At 46.1% G+C, this 19,647-nt stretch overlaps 1 protein-coding gene across 2 annotated transcripts in view; it reads left to right on the top strand.

Moving 5' to 3' along the window:
- LDHD (lactate dehydrogenase D) overlaps positions 1 to 19,647 on the top strand; it is a 668,169-nt gene that overhangs the window by 90,343 nt on the left and 558,179 nt on the right. For both annotated transcript variants that reach the window (XM_088448610.1, XM_088448611.1), the window contains exon 3: positions 1,798 to 1,939. In XM_088448610.1, coding sequence (XP_088304736.1) covers positions 1,798 to 1,939 — 142 coding nt within the window. The remainder of the gene's footprint in view (positions 1 to 1,797; positions 1,940 to 19,647) is intronic.

Here is a 19,647-nt window from a genome sequence, read left to right as displayed (position 1 = left end):
CCGGGGATGGTCGTCTATATGCTTCCTCTCTCTGTACATACAGCGCAGGCTCTATACCGGGGCGGGCCGTCTATACGCTTCCTCTCTCTGTACATACGGCGCAGGCTCTATACCGGGGATGGCCGTCTATACGCTTCCTCTCTCTGTACATACGGCGCAGGCTCTATACCGGGGATGGCCGTCTATACGCTTCCTCTGTCTGTACATACGGCGCAGGCTCTATACCGGGGATGACCGTCTATACGCTTCCACTGTCTGTACATACGGCGCTGGCTCTATATCGGGGATGGCCGTCTATACGCTTCCTCTCTCTGTACATACAGCGCAGGCTCTATACCGGGGATGGCCGTCTATACGCTTCCTCTCTCTGTACATACAGCGCAGGCTCTATACCGGGGATGGCCGTCTATACGCTTCCTCTCTCTGTACATACAGCGCAGGCTCTATACCGGGGAGGGCCGTCTATACGCTTCCTCTCTCTGTACATACAGTGCAGGCTCTATACCGGGGATGGCTTCTATACGCTTCCTCTCTCTGTACATACAGCGCAGGCTCTATACCGGGGATGGCCGTCTATACGCTTCCTCTCTCTGTACATACAGCGCAGGCTCTATACCGGGGAGAGCGTCTATACGCTTCCTCTCTCTGTACATACGGCGTAGGCTCTATACCGGGGAAGTTACTTTATCTAATCAACTTGTAAATAGTTTAGAGGCTCATTTATCAGTGAACAGATTTGTATGTGATCAGGGCGCGATATTAGCGCTGGCATGTATTAAAAAGCACCCAGAGGGACCGAAGCCCGTCTCTGCCAGTGGCAAACACAGGATTTCTAGAGGGGTTTCCAAATGTTTGATTTTAAAGCAAGTGTGGCCTGTCCATGCGGAGGGCATATTCAGCCCCTAACCAGGTCTAATATACGTCATATGAAGGTATGTAATAACTCTGACATATACCGGGCCAGCAATATGCCATTATACAGTATGTGGAAGTAGGGATATCCTGCCGGAGCTGAATGTGTTTATTGCAGATGTGGCTCCATTACAGATCATTTGAGCAAGTTCAGGAATCTGGTGAGGGGGAGAATCTTGCAGTGCCCTGGACATATATGTACAGACTGGTCTCCTTATGTACTGTATAGAGTATTGTTACAGTATACGGTATTAATAATTGACCCTATAGGTGGTCTATATCAGTGCCCTCCTAACAGTGCATGTTTTCCAGATCTCCTAGTTGGTGCACAAGTGTATTCATTACTGGCTGACACATTTTAAAAGATCATCAGGTGGTGCCAATTATTTCATCTGTGACACTGAGGGGATCTTAAAATCATGCAACTTTAGTATTATATGCTATTTCTTTCTATTGTGGTCATTATGGTGTGGGTTAGATAGGGGGATTTCCAGGCAACTAGAACCCCCCCCCCCTGCATTTGCCTGTGCCTGCAATGTGCTTGGAGTGAAGTGAGCAGGGATACTTAGGGGTATATTTACTAATGTGAACGTTTATAGAAGTAGAGATAGTGCCCATAGCAACCAATCAGATTCTACTTATCATTTATCGATTAGCTAATAGCTAGAACCTGGTTGCTATGGGCAACATCTTCTCTTCTAAAAACTCTCACTTTAGTGAATGTACCCCTTAATATTTACAACTATCCCCAAAAAGTGGTGTTTTTGTGGAATATGCTGCAAATAGTTAATTATAAATGGGTCCCTCATTACACATCAGCAAATTCTTTTTTTATATTACATTTTTGCTTGAATTGACTATCAATGATATATTTTCCTCTGTCAGCTGTCTGCCGCCTGATGTTGTCGTTTGGCCGCAGAATGTGACGCATGTCAGCAAGATGGCTGCGCTCTGTTACGCACAGGAGGTTCCCATCATTCCCTTTGGCACAGGGACAGGGTTGGAGGGAGGAGTCTGTGCCCTGCGGGTATGTATACCACTTATCTTCTGTAATGCTGCTGACACCTAAACGTTCCGATTTCCCCGTCTATGCCGAGAGATCAGCGCTTCGGTATTGCTAAAAACCAAACACATTACTTTGGAGACCTGGCGATTCAGATCTTGAATATAAAAGCTGGATCTCACATGTTTTTGATGGCACGTCCCTTCCTCATGATTATAATTGCCAACGTTGGTCAAAATTGACTAGAAAATGGGATTTTGGTACCTACCGGTAAATCCTTTTCTCTGATTCCACAGGGGGCACTGGAGGTGCTTACGCTGGGTTATAGAGGCGTGGATAGCTGGAGCTGGCACTTTAAATAATTTAGAAGTGTGAAGCTCCTCCCCCTCTATGCTCCATCAGCCCTTTAGAAAATGAAGACCGAGAGGAGATGGAGAACAAGTGGAGTAAAAAGGAGAGAAGAACACACAATAACTGAATCATACAACATACGGAACAAGCCGAACAGGCAGGCTAAGAGCGCTGAGGTGGGCGTCCAGTGTCCCCTATGGAATCAGAGAAAAGGATTTACCGGTAGGAACCAAAATCCCATTTTCTCTTTCATCCACTAGGGAACACTGGAGGTGCTTACGCTGGGGACGTCCCAAAGTTTTCCCCACGGGCGGGAGCGCTCTGCAGGGCCTGCAGAACAAGACGGCCAAAACGGGATGCCGAAACCGCGAACGTATCAAATTTGTAAAACTTGACAAATGTGTGCACAGAAGACCAAGTGGCCGCACGGCACAACTGTGACGTGGAGGCTCCCCTACCGGCCGCCCAGGATGCACCCACAGAACGTGTGGAATGAGCCGAAATGGACGAAGGAGACCGGCGTCCGGCACCAACATAAGCCTGATGAATAGTCAGTCGGATCCAACGTGCCAAAGTCTGCTTAGACGCTGGCCAACCCCTCCGAACCGCATCATAGAGGACAAAAAGTGACTCAGACTTACGGAGGGATGCAGTCCTGTCAACATAGATGCGGAGAGCTCTAACCACATCCAAGGTAGAAGAACCACCAGAGTCCTCCACCAAAGACAGTACCACAATAGGCTGATTAATATGAAAAGCCGACACTACCTTGGGAAGGAAGGCGGCTACCGTCCTGAGTTCCGCCCTATTAGCATGAAACACAAGGTAAGGTGGCTTATAGGACAGAGCACTCAATTCTGAAAATCTACGAGCCGAAGCTAGAGCCAAGAGAGGGACAGTCTTCCAAGATAGGTACTTAATATCAACTTCTTCCAAAAGTTCAAACATGGACGACTGAAGAAACAAAAGCACTAAGTTCAAGTCCCAGGGAGCAATCGGAGGTACAAAAGGAGGCTGCACCCGCAAGACCCCCTGAAGAAATGTCTGCACCTCAGGAATGAGGGCCAATTTCCGTTGAAAGAAAATGGAAAGGGCAGAAACCTGCACCTTTAAAATTCCAAGCCGAATGCCAGAATCCAGACCCGTCTGAAGAAAAAGCAGAAACCGGGACAACCGAAAAGTCCTAGATGGAAGATCCCGACTGGAACACCACGAGATATAAGAACGCCAGATGCGATGATTATAATGCGCAGCCGAAAATGATTTCCTGGCACGTAGCAAGGCTGGGAATGACAGAGTCTGGGATTCCTCTGCATCTTAAGATATCGGTTTCAAGAGCCACCCCGTTAAACGCAGTTGCGCTAGGTTGGGGTGTACTAAAGGACCTTGCTGTAGCAGATCCGGGCGCAGAGGAAGGGGCCACGGATCGTCTGACAAGAGGGACTGAAGGTCCGCGAACCAACTCCTCCGAGGCCAGTTCGGAGCCACGAGAATGACAGAGGCTGACTCGTGTTTTATCCTTTTTAGCAGTCGAGGAAGAAGTGGAATCGGAGGAAAGAGGTAAACCAAGTCGTAGTTCCATGGAACTGTCAGAGCGTCTACTGCCACTGCCTGCGGATCTTGAGTTCTTGACATGTATACCGGGAGCTGACGATTCAATTGTGACACCATGAGGTCCACCTGAGGACATCCCCATCGACGTATCAGCGCGTTGAACACGTCTGGATGAAGCATCCATTCCCCGGGGTGGATATCCTGTCGGCTTAGGTAATCTGCTTCCCAGTTGTCCACACCCGGGATGAATACCGCCGACAGGATTACTGACTGGCTCTCGGCCCACCTGAGAATCTGAGTTACTTCTCGCATGGCCATGCGACTCCGAGTCCCTCCTTGGCGGTTGATGTACGCAACGGCCGTCGCGTTGTCGGACTGAACTCTTACCGGACGAGTTCTTAGAAACTCTGTTGCTTCTATCAGAGCATTGTAGATCGCTCTGAGTTCCAACACATTTATGGGCCACTTTTGTTCTAGAGGGGACCATCGACCCTGTAAATGATAATCGAGGACTACAGCACCCCATCCTCGAAGGCTGGCATCCGTTGTTACGATGATCCAGTCCCACACTCTGAATCTCCGGCCCGCAAGAAGATTGTTGGATTGTGTCCACCAGAGAAGGGCCACTCTGGTAGCTGGGCTCAGATGGTTCTGGCAATGTAGGAGCAGATGAGACCCTGACCCCTGTGTTAGTAGGTCCAGCTGAAACACCCTGGAGTGGAACCGCCCGAACTGTATTGCCTCGAAGGCCGCTACCATCTTCCCCAGGAGACGCAGACAAAGAAGGAGGGACACCCTCTTTGGTCTGAGGACCAGCTGAAATAACAACCGGATATCCCGGGGCTTGTCTACTGGAAGGAAGATCCTCTGTGATGCCGTATCTAAGATCATGCCCAGAAACAGGAGCTTCTGGGACGGATTGAGATTTGATTCCTTGAAGTTTATTATCCAACCATGTTGGATTAGAGTCTGATATGTCAGTAAGGCATGACTTGTAAGAAGAGATACCGACTGCACCTTGAGTAACAGGTCGTCCAAATAAGGGATTATGTTCACTCCCGATAACCGAAGGAGAGCAATCATGACTGACATGAGTTTGGTGAAGATGTGGGGAGCCGAGGATAACCCGAACGGCAATGCCCAAAACTGATAATGATCCTTCAATATGGCGAATTCAGAAAGGCTTGGTGTGGTTCCCAAATGGGAACGTGGAGATAAGCATCCTTGATATCCATGGATAATAGGAACTCTCCTGGTTCCAAGCTCGCAATAACGGACTGCAGAGACTCCATTTTGAACTGATACATCTTCAGATACAGGTTCAATGACTTGAGGTTCAAGATGGGCCTGACTTATCCATCCGGTTTGGGTACTACAAACAGGTTTGAGTAAAACCCCATACCTCGTTGATGTTCTGGAACTGGGACTAGCACAGAAGATACTACTAGACACTGGATAGCCTCCTGTAGAACCCTGGCCTTGTCTGCAGGTATGGGCAGACTTGTAGTGAAGAACCGAGGTGGAGGGGGGACCTCGAACTCTATTCGGTACCCCAGGGAAATTAGTCTTCGGATCCACGGCTCTGGAGATGTCTGGTTCCAAACTTGTTGAAATCTTTGCAGGCGGCCTCCCACTGTAGGTGGTCCCAGGTGGGATGGAAGACCGTCATGCCACCTGTTTTTCAGCTGGCTTAGGCTCCTGTCTACGTGCAACCGAGTGTGGGCGACCTCTACCTCTGCCGCCTCTTGCGTGGGAGGGAGCACCTCTGGCTCTACCACAAAAGGAATGTGGCGCACGAAAGGAATGAAAGGAAGGCCCAGTATAAGATCGTCTGGGAGCCGGTGCAGTTGACGGGAGGAAGGAAGACTTACCCCCCCTGGCCTGGGATATCCATTTGTCTAATTCCGGGCCAAACAGCATGTCGCCATTGAATGGTAAACCCTCCACCGCACGCTTGGATTCTGCGTCTGCATGCCAGGCGCGCAACCAGAGGGCTCTACGGCCCGAAATAGCAGAAGCAGATATGCGAGCACTAATCTGACTGATATCTTTTGACGCTTCTCCCAGGAAAACTGCAGACTCGCGGATGTGTTCAGCTAGTAAGCGTAACTCTGCTCTAGAAGTACCAGAGTCCAAACCTGTAATCAACTGGTCAGCCCAGCAAACCACCGCTTTGTTAACCCAAGCAGTAACAAGGGTGGGCCTAAGTTGAGCACCTGCTGCGGTATAAATAGATCTTAGCGTTGTCTCCAATTTACGATCCGAAGGATCTTTTAGTACTTTAGCTCCCGGTACTGGGAGTGCCTTAGAGAGACGGGAGACGGACGCATCTACTGGAGGGGGTGTTTCCCACTTCTCCATCATGGATGATGGAAAAGGGTAGCTAGAAGGAAACTGGCGTGGAATTTGGAACCGTTTATCCGGTTGCTTCCAGGCCACTGAGAGCTGCTGTTGAAGATGCAGTGAGAACGGAAAAACCGCCGAACTCTTTGGTTGTTCATAAAATAATTCACACTCCTGGGATGCAGGAATAATATCCTCAGGTAAGTTAAGGATTTTTCTGACTGCCAAAATTAGAGATTCCACCCCGGGAGAGGTGGACTCTAAATCTAGAGGGGTATCGTCCTGTAATGCTTCCTCCAATTCCCCTTCCACAGTATCCTCCGTAGTGAGGAATTCCTCGTCAGACTCTTCTGACTAGAGAATAGCCGATAAAGGACGCTTTTGTGTCGGTCCTTGTAAGAAGTGGAGGGAGCGGACACAGCTGTACCCATTACCTGTACCAGGGTGTCTAGAAACTTGGTTAGCCCAGCAACCCAGGGAGGCTGAGACTTCCGTGCCTCAGCTAACTCAGACGTTAAATCCGTCATTACTCCTACCATGTCAGCGGCCCATGTAGGCGCAGGTGAGGCAGTAATAGCCACAGGTGGATCAATTGCTATACAAGCATCACATAACGTGGACCCAGTGGCATGCGGCTTGGATAGATTGTTGTTACACCTAGAACAGAGAAGCATCCTTTGAGACGCTTTTGTTCTGTTAGACATGGATACACACAGTCACCACACATAGAGGGACAGAGTATATACAGAAGGACAGAGTATATACAGAGGGACAGAGTATATACAGAGGGACAGAGTATATACAGAGGTAAAGAAAATAACAGAAGGCTGGCTTGGGACACAGAGGAGGAGATACACCCCACTCCCTTCCCACAGATCAGATTCCCTGCACCCCCAGTGTATTATACACAGCCTCTGCTTATAGCTGCTGTAGCCAGTAATGGGGGAGCCAAAGAATCCAGCCTTCCGATCTGCTGCACTTCTCCTGTATAAGGGAGAGATGCAGGCATTTAAGAGTTAATAAACGGCAGCCACGCTGTTACTACAGCCGCTTGCGAAAATAGAGAGAGCCCGCGGTAATTAGGCCCCACCCCCTTCTTCATGCCCCAAGGGCTCCAATATGGCTGCTATGTCCATCCCCCCCCTCCCCTCCGCGCTACCCGCATGTATCAGCGGGGAGAGGGGAGAAAAAGGGAGCCGCGTGTAGCGCTGTGTATTTCTAACACAGCGCAGGGCAGCGCTGACAGCGGGACCTTGTAGCGCTGTCTAACAGCGCTATGCACACAGCAACACAGCGCAGTGTCAGCGCCGGGCAGCGGGGGCAGGAGCCGGGGGATGCGCAGCTTGTTACTCACTCCGTGTCCCCTGTAGTCTCTCTCTCGGCAGGTCAGCAGCTTCTTGTATGGAGACTTAGCTGTGGTGATAAGGAGCTGTCAGGAGCTCTTGTAATGAGCCCAGTGCACTCCTTCCTGGTGTTTGCTAAAACACCAGGGCGCCAGGTACCCGGACCCCACCTTTTAGATAGGTAACGAAGGGTATCTATAGGTGTGTAAAAGATGTTTAAAATGAAATAAATAAATGTATTTGCTGGAGCACAGCATGATGTGACCAGCTCCATGAGGCACATTTTCTAATCTGAGGGCTGATGGGGAATAGAGGGGGAGGAGCTTCACACTTCTACATTATTTAAAGTGCCGGCTCCAGTTATCCACGCCCCTATACCCAGCGTAAGCACCTCCAGTGTCCCCTAGTGGATGAAAGAGAAGTTAATATTATTGATGTTATAAATACATTAGGAATGAAAACAAGTTACATGATTTTAGCTGTATTTGTAAATTTTTTAAAGAAATCGGAAACTGAAACCTATCCAAAACGCGCACACACGCACAAACACACGCACGCATGCACACGCTCACACATGCACGCACACACACGCTCACACATGCATGCACACACACACTCACACACGCATGCACACACACGCTCACACACGCATGCACACACGCTCACGCACGCATGCACACACACACACACACATGCATGCACACGCTCACACACTCACACGCACGACCGCACACTGGTTATCACCATCACCGTGTGCTTACACCTGTCCTATAGGAGGATCACATGATGTGCCCCCTAACAGGTGTATATACGCTTACACGCTGGTTATCACCGTCACCGTGTGCTTACACCTGTCCTATAGGAGGATCACATGATGAGGTCTCTATAGCCACTTATGCGTAATTAAACTTTCCATCTGCCCCTATTTGAAAATATTACAACGGGTTAAATATATAGGGATCCATCAATGTGATTATGCAATAGGCAAGGTATAGGGCAGGATAGGGATTAGATGGATAGAAACAGAATAAGATGACATTTGCGGAGGAATAAAAGTTTGGATTATCTGATAGGAAGAGCTGTGAATGTGTCTTGTGGAGCCGGATTATGGAAATGAGATAACTGGTAAGGAGGGTGCAATGTTAGGGGTACACCATCATTTCTACCCCGTCATACAAGGGGTACTATGCGCCTTCCAGTTGCACTTCCATAGAGAAGTGGATTTATGGGTTCACCGAGCCCAGTGTAAAGAACAAAATACTGCAATGTGTATTTCACAGAGACCCTTTAGACTTTCCAGCTCTCGGCACAGGTAGGTGCCCTTCTAGAGGTGCCACGGAGAGTTGCTGTGAATCGATTGGGCAGGCCATATAGGTATTTCAAATATGGGTTTGATTATGTTCTCCATTTATCATTACTCCTAATATCATAACTTTTCTCTGACCAAACATGGTCTGGATCAGTAATCCACAACCTCAACCCTCAAGTTTTCCCAACAGGTAATGTTTTGATTATCTCACCTGCGCTTTATAAAAGAAATCGGCAAAACATGACCTGTTGCTGGTACCTGAGGGTTGGAGTTGGGAACCCCTGGTCTGGATGAACATGACCTTTTGGTGGTACCTGAAGGTTGGTTGAGAACCCCTGGTCTGGATTAACAGGACCTATAGGTGGTACCTGAGGGTTGGAGTTGGGAACCCCTGGTCTGGATGAACATGACCTGTTGGGGGTACTTGAGGGTTGTAGTTGGGAACCCCCTGGTCTGGATAAACATGACCTGTTGTTGGTACCTGAGGGTTGGAGTTGGGAACCCCTGGTCTGAATGAACATAACCTGTTGGTGGCACCTGAGAATTGGAATTCGGAACCCCTGCTCTGGATAAACATGACCTGTTGGGGGTACCTGAGGGATGGAGTTGGGAACCCCTGGTCTGGATAAACATGACCTGTTGGTGGTACCTGAGGGTTGGGAACCCCTTGGCCTGGATGAACATGATGGACCAGCTGCTCTAAATAATTGCTCTTAAATGCACATTGAATTAAAATGTCTTTATGAATACTGTATCTTTTGGTTTTGGTTTAACCACCCTCAAGTGTTTTGTTTTGGATTTTTTTTTAATTGATAAAAACAGCTAAAATCATGTCACTTGGACACGTTTACATTCACTCCAAAAGATGAGATACGAATTTAGGGTTAGACCTGAGCTGGGACTGTACTCAGAACCCCCTGAGCCAGAACTCAGTACATATTCGGAACCCAAAAGCTGTGTTCGGCTTTCAGCAAAACCGAATCTCTAATTTCTACATTAAACAGAGAAAAATCTCTTGTTCTGAATTCACTGCATTTTCATAAATTTGAAATAAAATAAAAAAAAAAATTAGATTTTTTTATTTTATTTATAACCAAATTCATTATAAAACACCTATTTATAATGTAATATATATTATTTATAACAAACATCATTTAAATCTTCTAGTCACAAAAACCTCCTCCGTTATAGCAGATATGAAATTTGTATTACTCGTGGGGATGGTATGTAAATGTCGGAATCACCTTTCCACCGCACTCAGGACCTGATTCAGAGCCGCTCACTAGGGCGCGATCGCTCGCATCTGCAGTGAGCGAGACAATGCAAAGCGAGCGCTCTCTCGCAATGCACAGCGCAAGCGTGTAAACACCCACCACAATAAAAGCACACCTCCCGGACCACGTAACAGGGCGAGCGAGGACTACAGTTGTAGTAATCTGTCAACCTACGTGACCATCGTGATATCTTGGCAGAGACATGTTTTCTCATCTGCGCTTTCGATGGACCCTTTAATTGGTTCTGATGCAAATGCAATCAGCGTTAATTCGCATCTTTTTTTTTTGGTGTCATCTAATTTATATAGGCTGGAGTTAGCAATTTGTACTTCCCCCAACTTTGTTAGACAAATTAAATATTGTTGCTCTCAATAAATATATATATATATATGGAAAAGTAGGTGGGTATAGCGCCAAAAACTTGTAAATTGGTGAGTGAACAAAATTTAGTGTGAGCAGTGGGCCTGATTCAGACCTGCTCGCGAGCGGGTCAATGTTAGACCACTGCGGATGCGCACGCCGGCTCCGACGTGTGCATGCGTGAGACCCGGCTAGCGACGGGCGCTCCGTTGCTCCGGGTCTCGCACCAAAAGGGGGCGGCTGTCGATTTTGATCGACAGCTCGCACCGTTTTGGAGGCATGGCATGGGGGTGGCTTCACAAACGGAGGCGTTCCCATGCGAACGCCTGCCGTTTGTGGGTGGCCCCACTGACATCGCCAGTGATGTCAGTGGGAGAGCTTCCGGCTCTATTAGAGCCAGAAGCTCTCTGGGGCTTGCCACCACGAGACCCTACCACAAGGGTCTCGTCGCAAGCCCGATGGTCTCGATGGTCTCGACCATCACGACCATCATCCTGGCCGCTCGCAATAGCTGTGGGTGGTCACCCACAGCTATGCGAGCGGCCAGGAGGCTGCTCCAAAGAAAAAAAAAAAAAACGCCCTGATTTAGAGCAAGCGCCTGATTCAGACTCGCGAGCGAGCGTTGAGCGCTCGCAAGCGGGTCGATGGTGGCCCAGTGCACATGCGCACGACTGAGCCGGCTCCGTTGTGCGCATGCGCAAGACCCGGATAGCGACGGGCAAACCGTCGCTCCGGGTCTCGTACCAAAAGGGGCGTGCTGTCGATGTTGAGTGACAGCACGCCCCCTTTGGTGTGCGTGCCGGGGGTGTGGCTGTCCAGACGGAGGCGTTCCCATGGGAACACCTACCATCTGGGGCAGGCCCCACTGATATGACAAGTGATGTCAGTGGGAGAGCTTTCGGCTCTGTTTGAGCCAAAAGAACTCCAGGGCTTGCTGCAACGAGACCCTACCACAAGGGTCTCGTCGCAAGCCCGATAGTCGCGTTGGTCTTGACCATCGCAACCATCTTCCTGGCCGCTCGCTATAGCTGTGGGTGGTCATCCACAGCTATACGAGCGGCCAGGAGGCCGCTCTAAAAATCAAGAAGGACGGCCCTGATTCAGAGCGAGCGCAATGTCAGAGCGTCCGGCTCTGAATCAGGGCCCGTGTACAGAGTATAGCAACTAAGCCTAGAAGTATTTGGGCGTCAGCTCTAGGTTACTAGTGAAACACTCGTGTAAGTGTTGAAGAAACAGTGAAACAGGTGAATTAACCCTAAAGCGACAAGTTCGCTAAACACTTAACATATCACTGCAATATATATTCAATATTACGTCTAGTTGTGAAGTTGATAAATATTAAGCAAATATAGTGTGCAACATGATTTCAATGAAAAATATAAATAAATTTAAGAGCCAAGTGTTTGCCCCTAATGAATGAATAAATAAATATCAAGTGGACCAAAAGTGCTAGTGCAGAAATTAATAAATATGGAGAAAATCTATAAAAAAATAACAATTTAATAAATCACAATAAAAACACTCAAAAATACTAAAAGATGCTGCATGTCTCATGAACTTTGGAATATAATTATTAACGTATTCATTTTTATTAATATTTATTTATAATAATCTTCATACTGCCTTTTGGTGCTATACATTTGTATAAGTGTTATCAATGTACCCTAAGGAAATATGCTAATCCTTAAGGTGTTGCATTATCTTTTAGTATTTTTGAGTGTTTTTATTGTAATTTATTAAATTATTTTTTTTATAGATTTTCTACATATTTATTAATTAATGTTTTTAAAAGCAGAAAATATAGCATAAACACACACCCACACACACGCACACACACGCACACACACGCACACACACGCAGAAAGGCATACACAACACATAGCATACACGACGCAATGCATATACGCATTACTTACATTGGCAGCTGCCTGCACGCAGTTGCTCCAGGAGGACCGGGGTCCGCCTCCGGAGATCGGACCACTGCCGTTCTAAATGGACCACCGTCTGGCAGAATCCAAGGCGGCGCAGCCTCCCTCGAACCTCCGCGTAAGCCCACATGCGGGCCTACAGGTCCCAGCCGTCGGTCCATGACCTCAGTCAGGATGCGGAGCTCCCACCTGCAAAAGCTGGAGGATCTCATGATGGCAATGACAAATATTACGGTGTGTAAACTTTATATAAACTATGGGGAAGTCTGATTGGTTGGCCATTCAAAAATTGTGGCTAAACACAGGACATTTGTTGATTTAATACATCTATCAGAACAATACCTCAGACATCATGAGACTCACCTCATTCCACAGCTAGGATATGCCTGTGCGGCCATTAGGGCACTCCCAACACTACGCAGCTCCTTGGGAAAGTGTTTGGAATTGTGAAGGGCACTTTTAAAGGGTGTGTTAGTCGCTTGTGCATTGCATAGTGCACTGCGTGGGAGAGGCGCACAGTAGCAGGTGCATACGCAGATTGCTATAAATAGCAACGTCAGATTTTTTAAAAATTGCAGTCATGGATTCTGAGGAGGCCAATGAGGACTGCATGCTTGATATACATGAATTTCTGGATGAATTTGGTTTAGGAATTGCTTCAGAAATTGAAATAGTGGACACACTTCTAGATGAGGCTGAGAAAAGTGCCTGATCCCACACCAGATGTTCCTCCTCCTGCACCTACAAACACATCACCTCCAAATGTGGATGGTCCATCACATGGAATGATACAAGGTCAAGTTAAACCTTGTCGGGTTTCAGATACACTAATCCAGTTGGCACTAACCAGATTCACTTTTGGACATAAGATTCCTTTGCATGATCGGAAAAAATCTGGGTGAAATATACAAAGATCATCAATCGGAAGCACTCCACTTATTTTGAGACCTATTTTCTTCGAAATAAGTAAGTTTTTTGCTAAACATTTTTATTTTGGGTTACTGTACAAAATGTCAAAACTTTTTCTGTAGTTAACCAAACAAATAAGTAGTAAAACTAAAAAATGTTTGTAAAATGGTCTCACTCCAACAAAAATGTTTTTGCATAAAAATAATTGATGCACACTTTTTTTAAAAGGTGGAGTGACCTTTGCAGTTGACTTAAGATGAAGCTGAAATTGCGGATCCAACACATTAATGGGCCAGGTGGTCCCCTCCCTGACATCTTGGCTTTGACCAAGGATAGTGGTGGAGGCAAAAGTATACCATCAGGAGCCTCCACAAGATGACCCACATGCTGAGTCTGGTAATTATTTGCATACACCTGGCTCAGTATCTGTTTTTAATTAATTTACTTTCTATTAATTGATTTTTTTTTTCACCCATTTTTTAGGAAGTAACATGGCTGAAAGCCTTCAGATGGATGGGGTGACGGCACAACCTTCGTCAATTGTGCCTCCCCCATCCTCCACTGCCACCCTTACCGAAGTCATGGATGGGCTTAGGATGGCAGGGTTAAGGCAAGCAGCAGCCATGGAGGCTGTCCAGGCCAGCATGTTGGAGCAAACCTCCTATCTAAGGACCATAAGCCAAGATGTCAGGGAGATTAAAGAACATCTGACTGGCCCAATAGAAGGTGGGGTGGACCAGTGCCCTGCTGTGGCTGGACCGAGCACCCAGTAGGGTCCACGACGGTCCCCCCGGATCCGTAATTTCAGCTTACCAGAGGCGGCTGCAAAGAAAAAAAAATCTGAATTGATGATCTTTATTTTATTTCACCCAGAACTTTCCAAAATTATATCCAAAAATGTAATCTGGTTAGTGCCCCTGGAAGGCCCACAAGGACTATTTTGATTTTGTATTGTTCCATGTGATGTGCCTGCCACATTTTGAGGTGATGAGTTTGTAGGAGGTGCAAGAGGATCATCTGGTGGCGGCACAGGCACACTTTCCTCACCCACATCTGCAAATGTGTCCACATCTTCATTTTCTGTTGGTAATCCAAAACCAAATTCGTCCAGAAATTCATGTATTTTTAATTAATTAAATTGTTTATTTTTTTTCTGTTTTTCCCAAATTATTCAAATGATGAATTTTTTTTATTTTCAAAACCCCAAAAATTATGATGGTTTTGGTAATTATATAAAAAAAATAAAAAATAAATAAAACATCTACATTTACAAAATGTTTTTTGTATCTTCTTCCAACATAAATTTTTAATGAGAAAATAGCATGGTTCAAAAAATCCAGCCATGGCCTGCAACAGTATTGCCAAAAACACATGTATTTACTCTGGAATGGCATGCTGGGATGTGCAGTTCCATAAACAAAAAAGCACTATCACTTTAAAAACTTTATGAAAAAAAAAACCATGTACTGTATTTGAGAAGTCAAAAAATATAGGCACTATTATTTGGGAATTAAAATTTCAATGGGTTTGGAAACAAATTCAATATCCAATTAACACACAAAAATAGACAAAAGAAAAAAAATCTTTCAAAAAATATGCTAATTTACGCAACCACTTTGATATTAAGCAATGCAATGACTAGCACCTGTTACTCTATTAATTGACTGCAAACATCGGCAGAGGAAGAAAGCATCGCCTGCACACGCAGTGCTTGTGGTAGTCCCTGGGCTAACACAAGCACTGCGAGTAGTTCCATCGTAATGGAGGCAAAATTACTGTGCTATGACGCGCACTTTAAATTATGCACTCCCTTAAAACTCAGTTTTGACGGTCAGACACGCCTGCATTCGCAGCACCACTCCCCCATTCACAAGCACCTTCCCCTGTTACCACCCACAAACGGTACTATCTGTCACTCAGAGCAGCGAGCTGATAGTGTCTTACGAGCAACTAAAATCAGATCGTAATGACTGACTTGCGCACGCGCACTTGCGAATTATACGAATGCACAGATGTGAAAAAAAACGCTCTGAATCAGGCCCTCAGGCCACTATCACCGCAAAGGACCGCTCTCTCGGTAAGAGCGGCTCTTTGCGATGGAGGGACTTCCAGGTGTATGACCCAGAAGCCACTCCAGGGTCCTTCTGTGTATGCACAGGACGCATGCACTGCAGGGGGTGCTGGAAAGGATCCAACTGGACTAGTATGACTAGGGCCTGTGTATGAGAACACTGTGTATGAGAACAGTATGAATGGGGCCTGTGTATGAGAACACCGGGTATGAGAACAGTATGAATGGGGTCTGTGAATGAGAACACTGTATGAGTACAGTATGACTAGGGCCTGTGTATGAGAACACCGTGTATGAGAACAGTATGAATGGGGTCTGTGAATGAGAACACTGTGTATGAGAACAGTATGAATGGGGTCTGTGAATGAGAAAAACTGTGTATGAGAACAGTATGAATGGGGTCTGTGTATGAGAACACTGTGAATGAGAACAGTATGAATGGGGTCTGCGAATGAGAACACTGTGAATGAGAACAGTATGAATGGGGTCTGTGAATGAGAACACTGTGTATGAGAACAGTATGAATGGGGCCTGTGAATGAGAACACTGTGTATGAGAACAGTATGAATGGGGCCTGTGTATGAGAACACCGGGTATGAGAACAGTATGAATGGGGTCTGTGAATGAGAACACTGTGTATGAGAACAGAATGAATGGGGTCTGTGAATGAGAACACTGTGTATGAGAACAGTATGACTAGGGCCTGTGAATGAGAACACTGTATGAGAACAGTATGAATGGGGCCTGTGTATGAGAACACCGTATATGAGAACAGTATGAATGGGGCCAGTGTATGAGAACACTGTGTATGAGAACAGTATGAATGGGGTCTGTGAATGAGAACACTGTGAATGAGAACAGTATGAATGGGGCCTGTGTATGAGAACACCGTATATGAGAACAGTATGAATGGGTCTGTGAATGAGAACACTGTGTATGAGAACAGTATGAATGGGGTCTGTGAATGAGAACACTGTGAATGAGAACAGTATGAATGGGGCCTGTGTATGAGAACACCGTGTATGAGAACAGTATGAATGGGGCCAGTGTATGAGAACACTGTGAATGAGAACAGTATGAATGGGGCCTGTGTATGAGAACAGTATGAATGGGGTCTGTGAATGAGAACACTGTATATGAGAACAGTATGAATGGGGTCTGTGAATGAGAACACTGTGTATGAGAACAGTATGAATGGGGTCTGTGAATGAGAACACTGTGTATGAGAACAGTATGAATGGGGTCTGTGAATGAGAACACTGTATGAGAACAGTATGAATGGGGCCTGTGAATGAGAACACTGTGTATGAGAACAGTATGAATGGGGCCTGTGTATGAGAACACCGGGTATGAGAACAGTATGAATGGGGTCTGTGAATGAGAACACTGTGTATGAGAACAGAATGAATGGGGTCTGTGAATGAGAACACTGTGTATGAGAACAGTATGACTAGGGCCTGTGAATGAGAACACTGTATGAGAACAGTATGAATGGGGCCTGTGTATGAGAACACCGTGTATGAGAACAGTATGAATGGGGCCAGTGTATGAGAACACTGTGTATGAGAACAGTATGAATGCGGTCTGTGAATGAGAACACTGTGTATGAGAACAGTATGAATGGGGTCTGTGAATGAGAACACTGTGAATGAGAACAGTATGAATGGGCCCTGTGTATGAGAACACCGTGTATGAGAACAGTATGAATGGGACCTGTGTATGAGAACACTGTGTATGAGAACAGTATGAATGGGGTCTGTGAATGAGAACACTGTGTATGAGAACAGTATGAATGGGGTCTGTGAATGAGAACACTGTATGAGAACAGTATGAATGGGGTTTGTGAATGAGAACACAGTGTATGAGAACAGTATGACTAGGGCCTGTGAATGAGAACACTGTATGAGAACAGTATGACTAGGGCCTGTAAATGAGAACACTGTATGAGAACACTGTATGAGAACAGTATGAATGAGAACACTGTGTATGAGAACAGTATGAATGGGGTCTGTGAATGAGAACACTGTGTATGAGAACAGTATGAATGGGGTCTGTGAATGAGAACACTATGTATGAGAACAGTATGAATGGGGCCTGTGTATGAGAACACCGGGTATGAGAACAGTATGAATGGGGTCTGTGAATGAGAACACTGTGTATGAGAACAGTATGACTAGGGCCTGTGAATGAGAACACTGTGTATGAGAACAGAATGAATGGGGTCTGTTAATGAGAACACTGTGTATGAGAACAGTATGAATGGGGTCTGTGAAAGAGAACACTGTGTATGAGAACAGTATGAATGGGGTCTGTGAATGAGAACACTGTGTATGAGAACAGTATGAATGGGGTCTGTGAATGAGAACACAATGTATGAGAACAGTATGAATGAGCTCTGTGAATGAGAACACTGTATATGAGAACAGTATGAATGAGCTCTGTGAATGAGAACACTGTGTATGAGAACAGTATGAATGGGGTCTGTGAATGAGAACACTGTGTATGAAAACAGTATGAATGGGGTCTGTGAATGAGAACAGTATGAATGGGGTCTGTGAATGAGAACACTGTGTATGAGAACAGTATGAATGGGGTCTGTGAATGAGAACACTGTGTATGAGAACAATATGAATGGGGTCTGTGAATGAGAACAGTATGAATGGGGTCTGTGAATAACAACACTGTGTATGAGAACAGTATGAATGGGGTCTGTGAATAACAACACTGTGTATGAGAACAGTATGAATGGGGTCTGTGAATGAGAACACTGTGTATGAGAACAGTATGAATGGGGTCTGTGAATGAGAACACTGTGTATGAGAACAGTATGAATGAGATCTGTGAATGAGAACACTGTGTATGAGAACAGTATGAATGGGGTCTGTGAATGAGAACACTGTGTATGAGAACAGTATGAATGGGGTCTGTGAATGAGAACACTGTGAATGAGAACAGTATGAATGGGGTCTGTGAATGAGAACACTGTGTATGAGAACAGTATGAATGGGGTCTGTGAATGAGAACACAGTATGAATGGGGTCTGTGAATGAGAACACTGTGTATGAGAACAGTATGAATGGGGTCTGTGTATGAGAACAGTATGAATGGGGCCTGTGAATGAGAAGACTGGGCATGATTCAGAGCCGCTCGTAAGCGGCCGCTCGTTCGCTCAGAGCGATGTTCGCACAACTGCGCATGCGCCAACAAGTCATTGCGGTCGGAAATCGAGCGCTCGCAAAATAGCGAGTGCCTGCTAATTTGAGTGGCAGGATGAGGAGTTTGTGGGTGGTAACAGGGGAAGGTGCTTGAAAACGGGGAGTGGTAATCCGAACCCAGGCGTGCCAAACGGTCAAAACGTGCGTTTAATGGGTGTGCATAATTAACAAAGCAGCGTCATCGACCACGTCACTTGGTTGTTTCTTAGCCTGAACTGTTCGCATGATTGCGGTAGGATAAACCTACCACAAGCACTGCGAGCAGTTCAGATGCCTTTCGATGTACTCGATTAATTAAATAAATAGCGGAGATGACGTAGGATGCGAGCGGCCAGGGGGCGTCTTTACAAAATAGCGAGCGCATGTTTCGTTCGCTAGCTCAGACATAGAGGCGTCAACAGACCGCAAAGAGTGAGCGCTCAATTTAAATAGCCGGCCCCTTTTTCTGAACGAGCGAGCGCAAATAGCGTCCGGCTCTGAATCAGGCCCACTGTGTATGACAACACTGTGTATGAGAACAGTAATGGGGTCTGTGACTGAGAACACTGTTTATGAGAACAGTATGAATGGGGTCTGTGAATGAGAACACTGTGTATGAGAACAGTATGAATGGGGTCTGTGAATGAGAACACTGTATGAGAACAGTATGAATGGGGTCTGTGAATGAGATCAGTATGAATGGGGCCTGTGAATGAGAACACTGTGTATGAGAACAGTATGAATGGGGTCTGTGAATGAGAACACTGTGTATGAGAACAGTATGAATGGGGCCTGTGAATGAGAACACTGTATGAGAACAGTATGAATGAGAACACTGTATGAGAACAGTATGAATGGGGTCTGTGTATGAGAACACTGTATGAGAACAGTATGAATGAGAACACTGTGTATGAGAACAGTATGAATTGTGTCTGTGTATGAGAACACTTTGTATGAGAACAGTATGAATGGGGTCTGTGAATGAGAACAGTATGAATGGGGCCTGTGAATGAGAACAGTAAGAATGAGAACACTGTGTATGAGAACAGTATGAATGGGGTCTGTGTATGAGAACAACGTGTATGAGAACAGTATG

This window comes from Taudactylus pleione, unplaced genomic scaffold, assembly GCF_031769625.1.
Source record: "Taudactylus pleione unplaced genomic scaffold, aTauple2 ptg000461l, whole genome shotgun sequence".
Classification (NCBI taxonomy): domain Eukaryota; kingdom Metazoa; phylum Chordata; class Amphibia; order Anura; family Myobatrachidae; genus Taudactylus; species Taudactylus pleione.
Note: the sequence above shows the minus strand (reverse complement) of the source record. Positions and strands in the feature narration are given on the sequence as shown.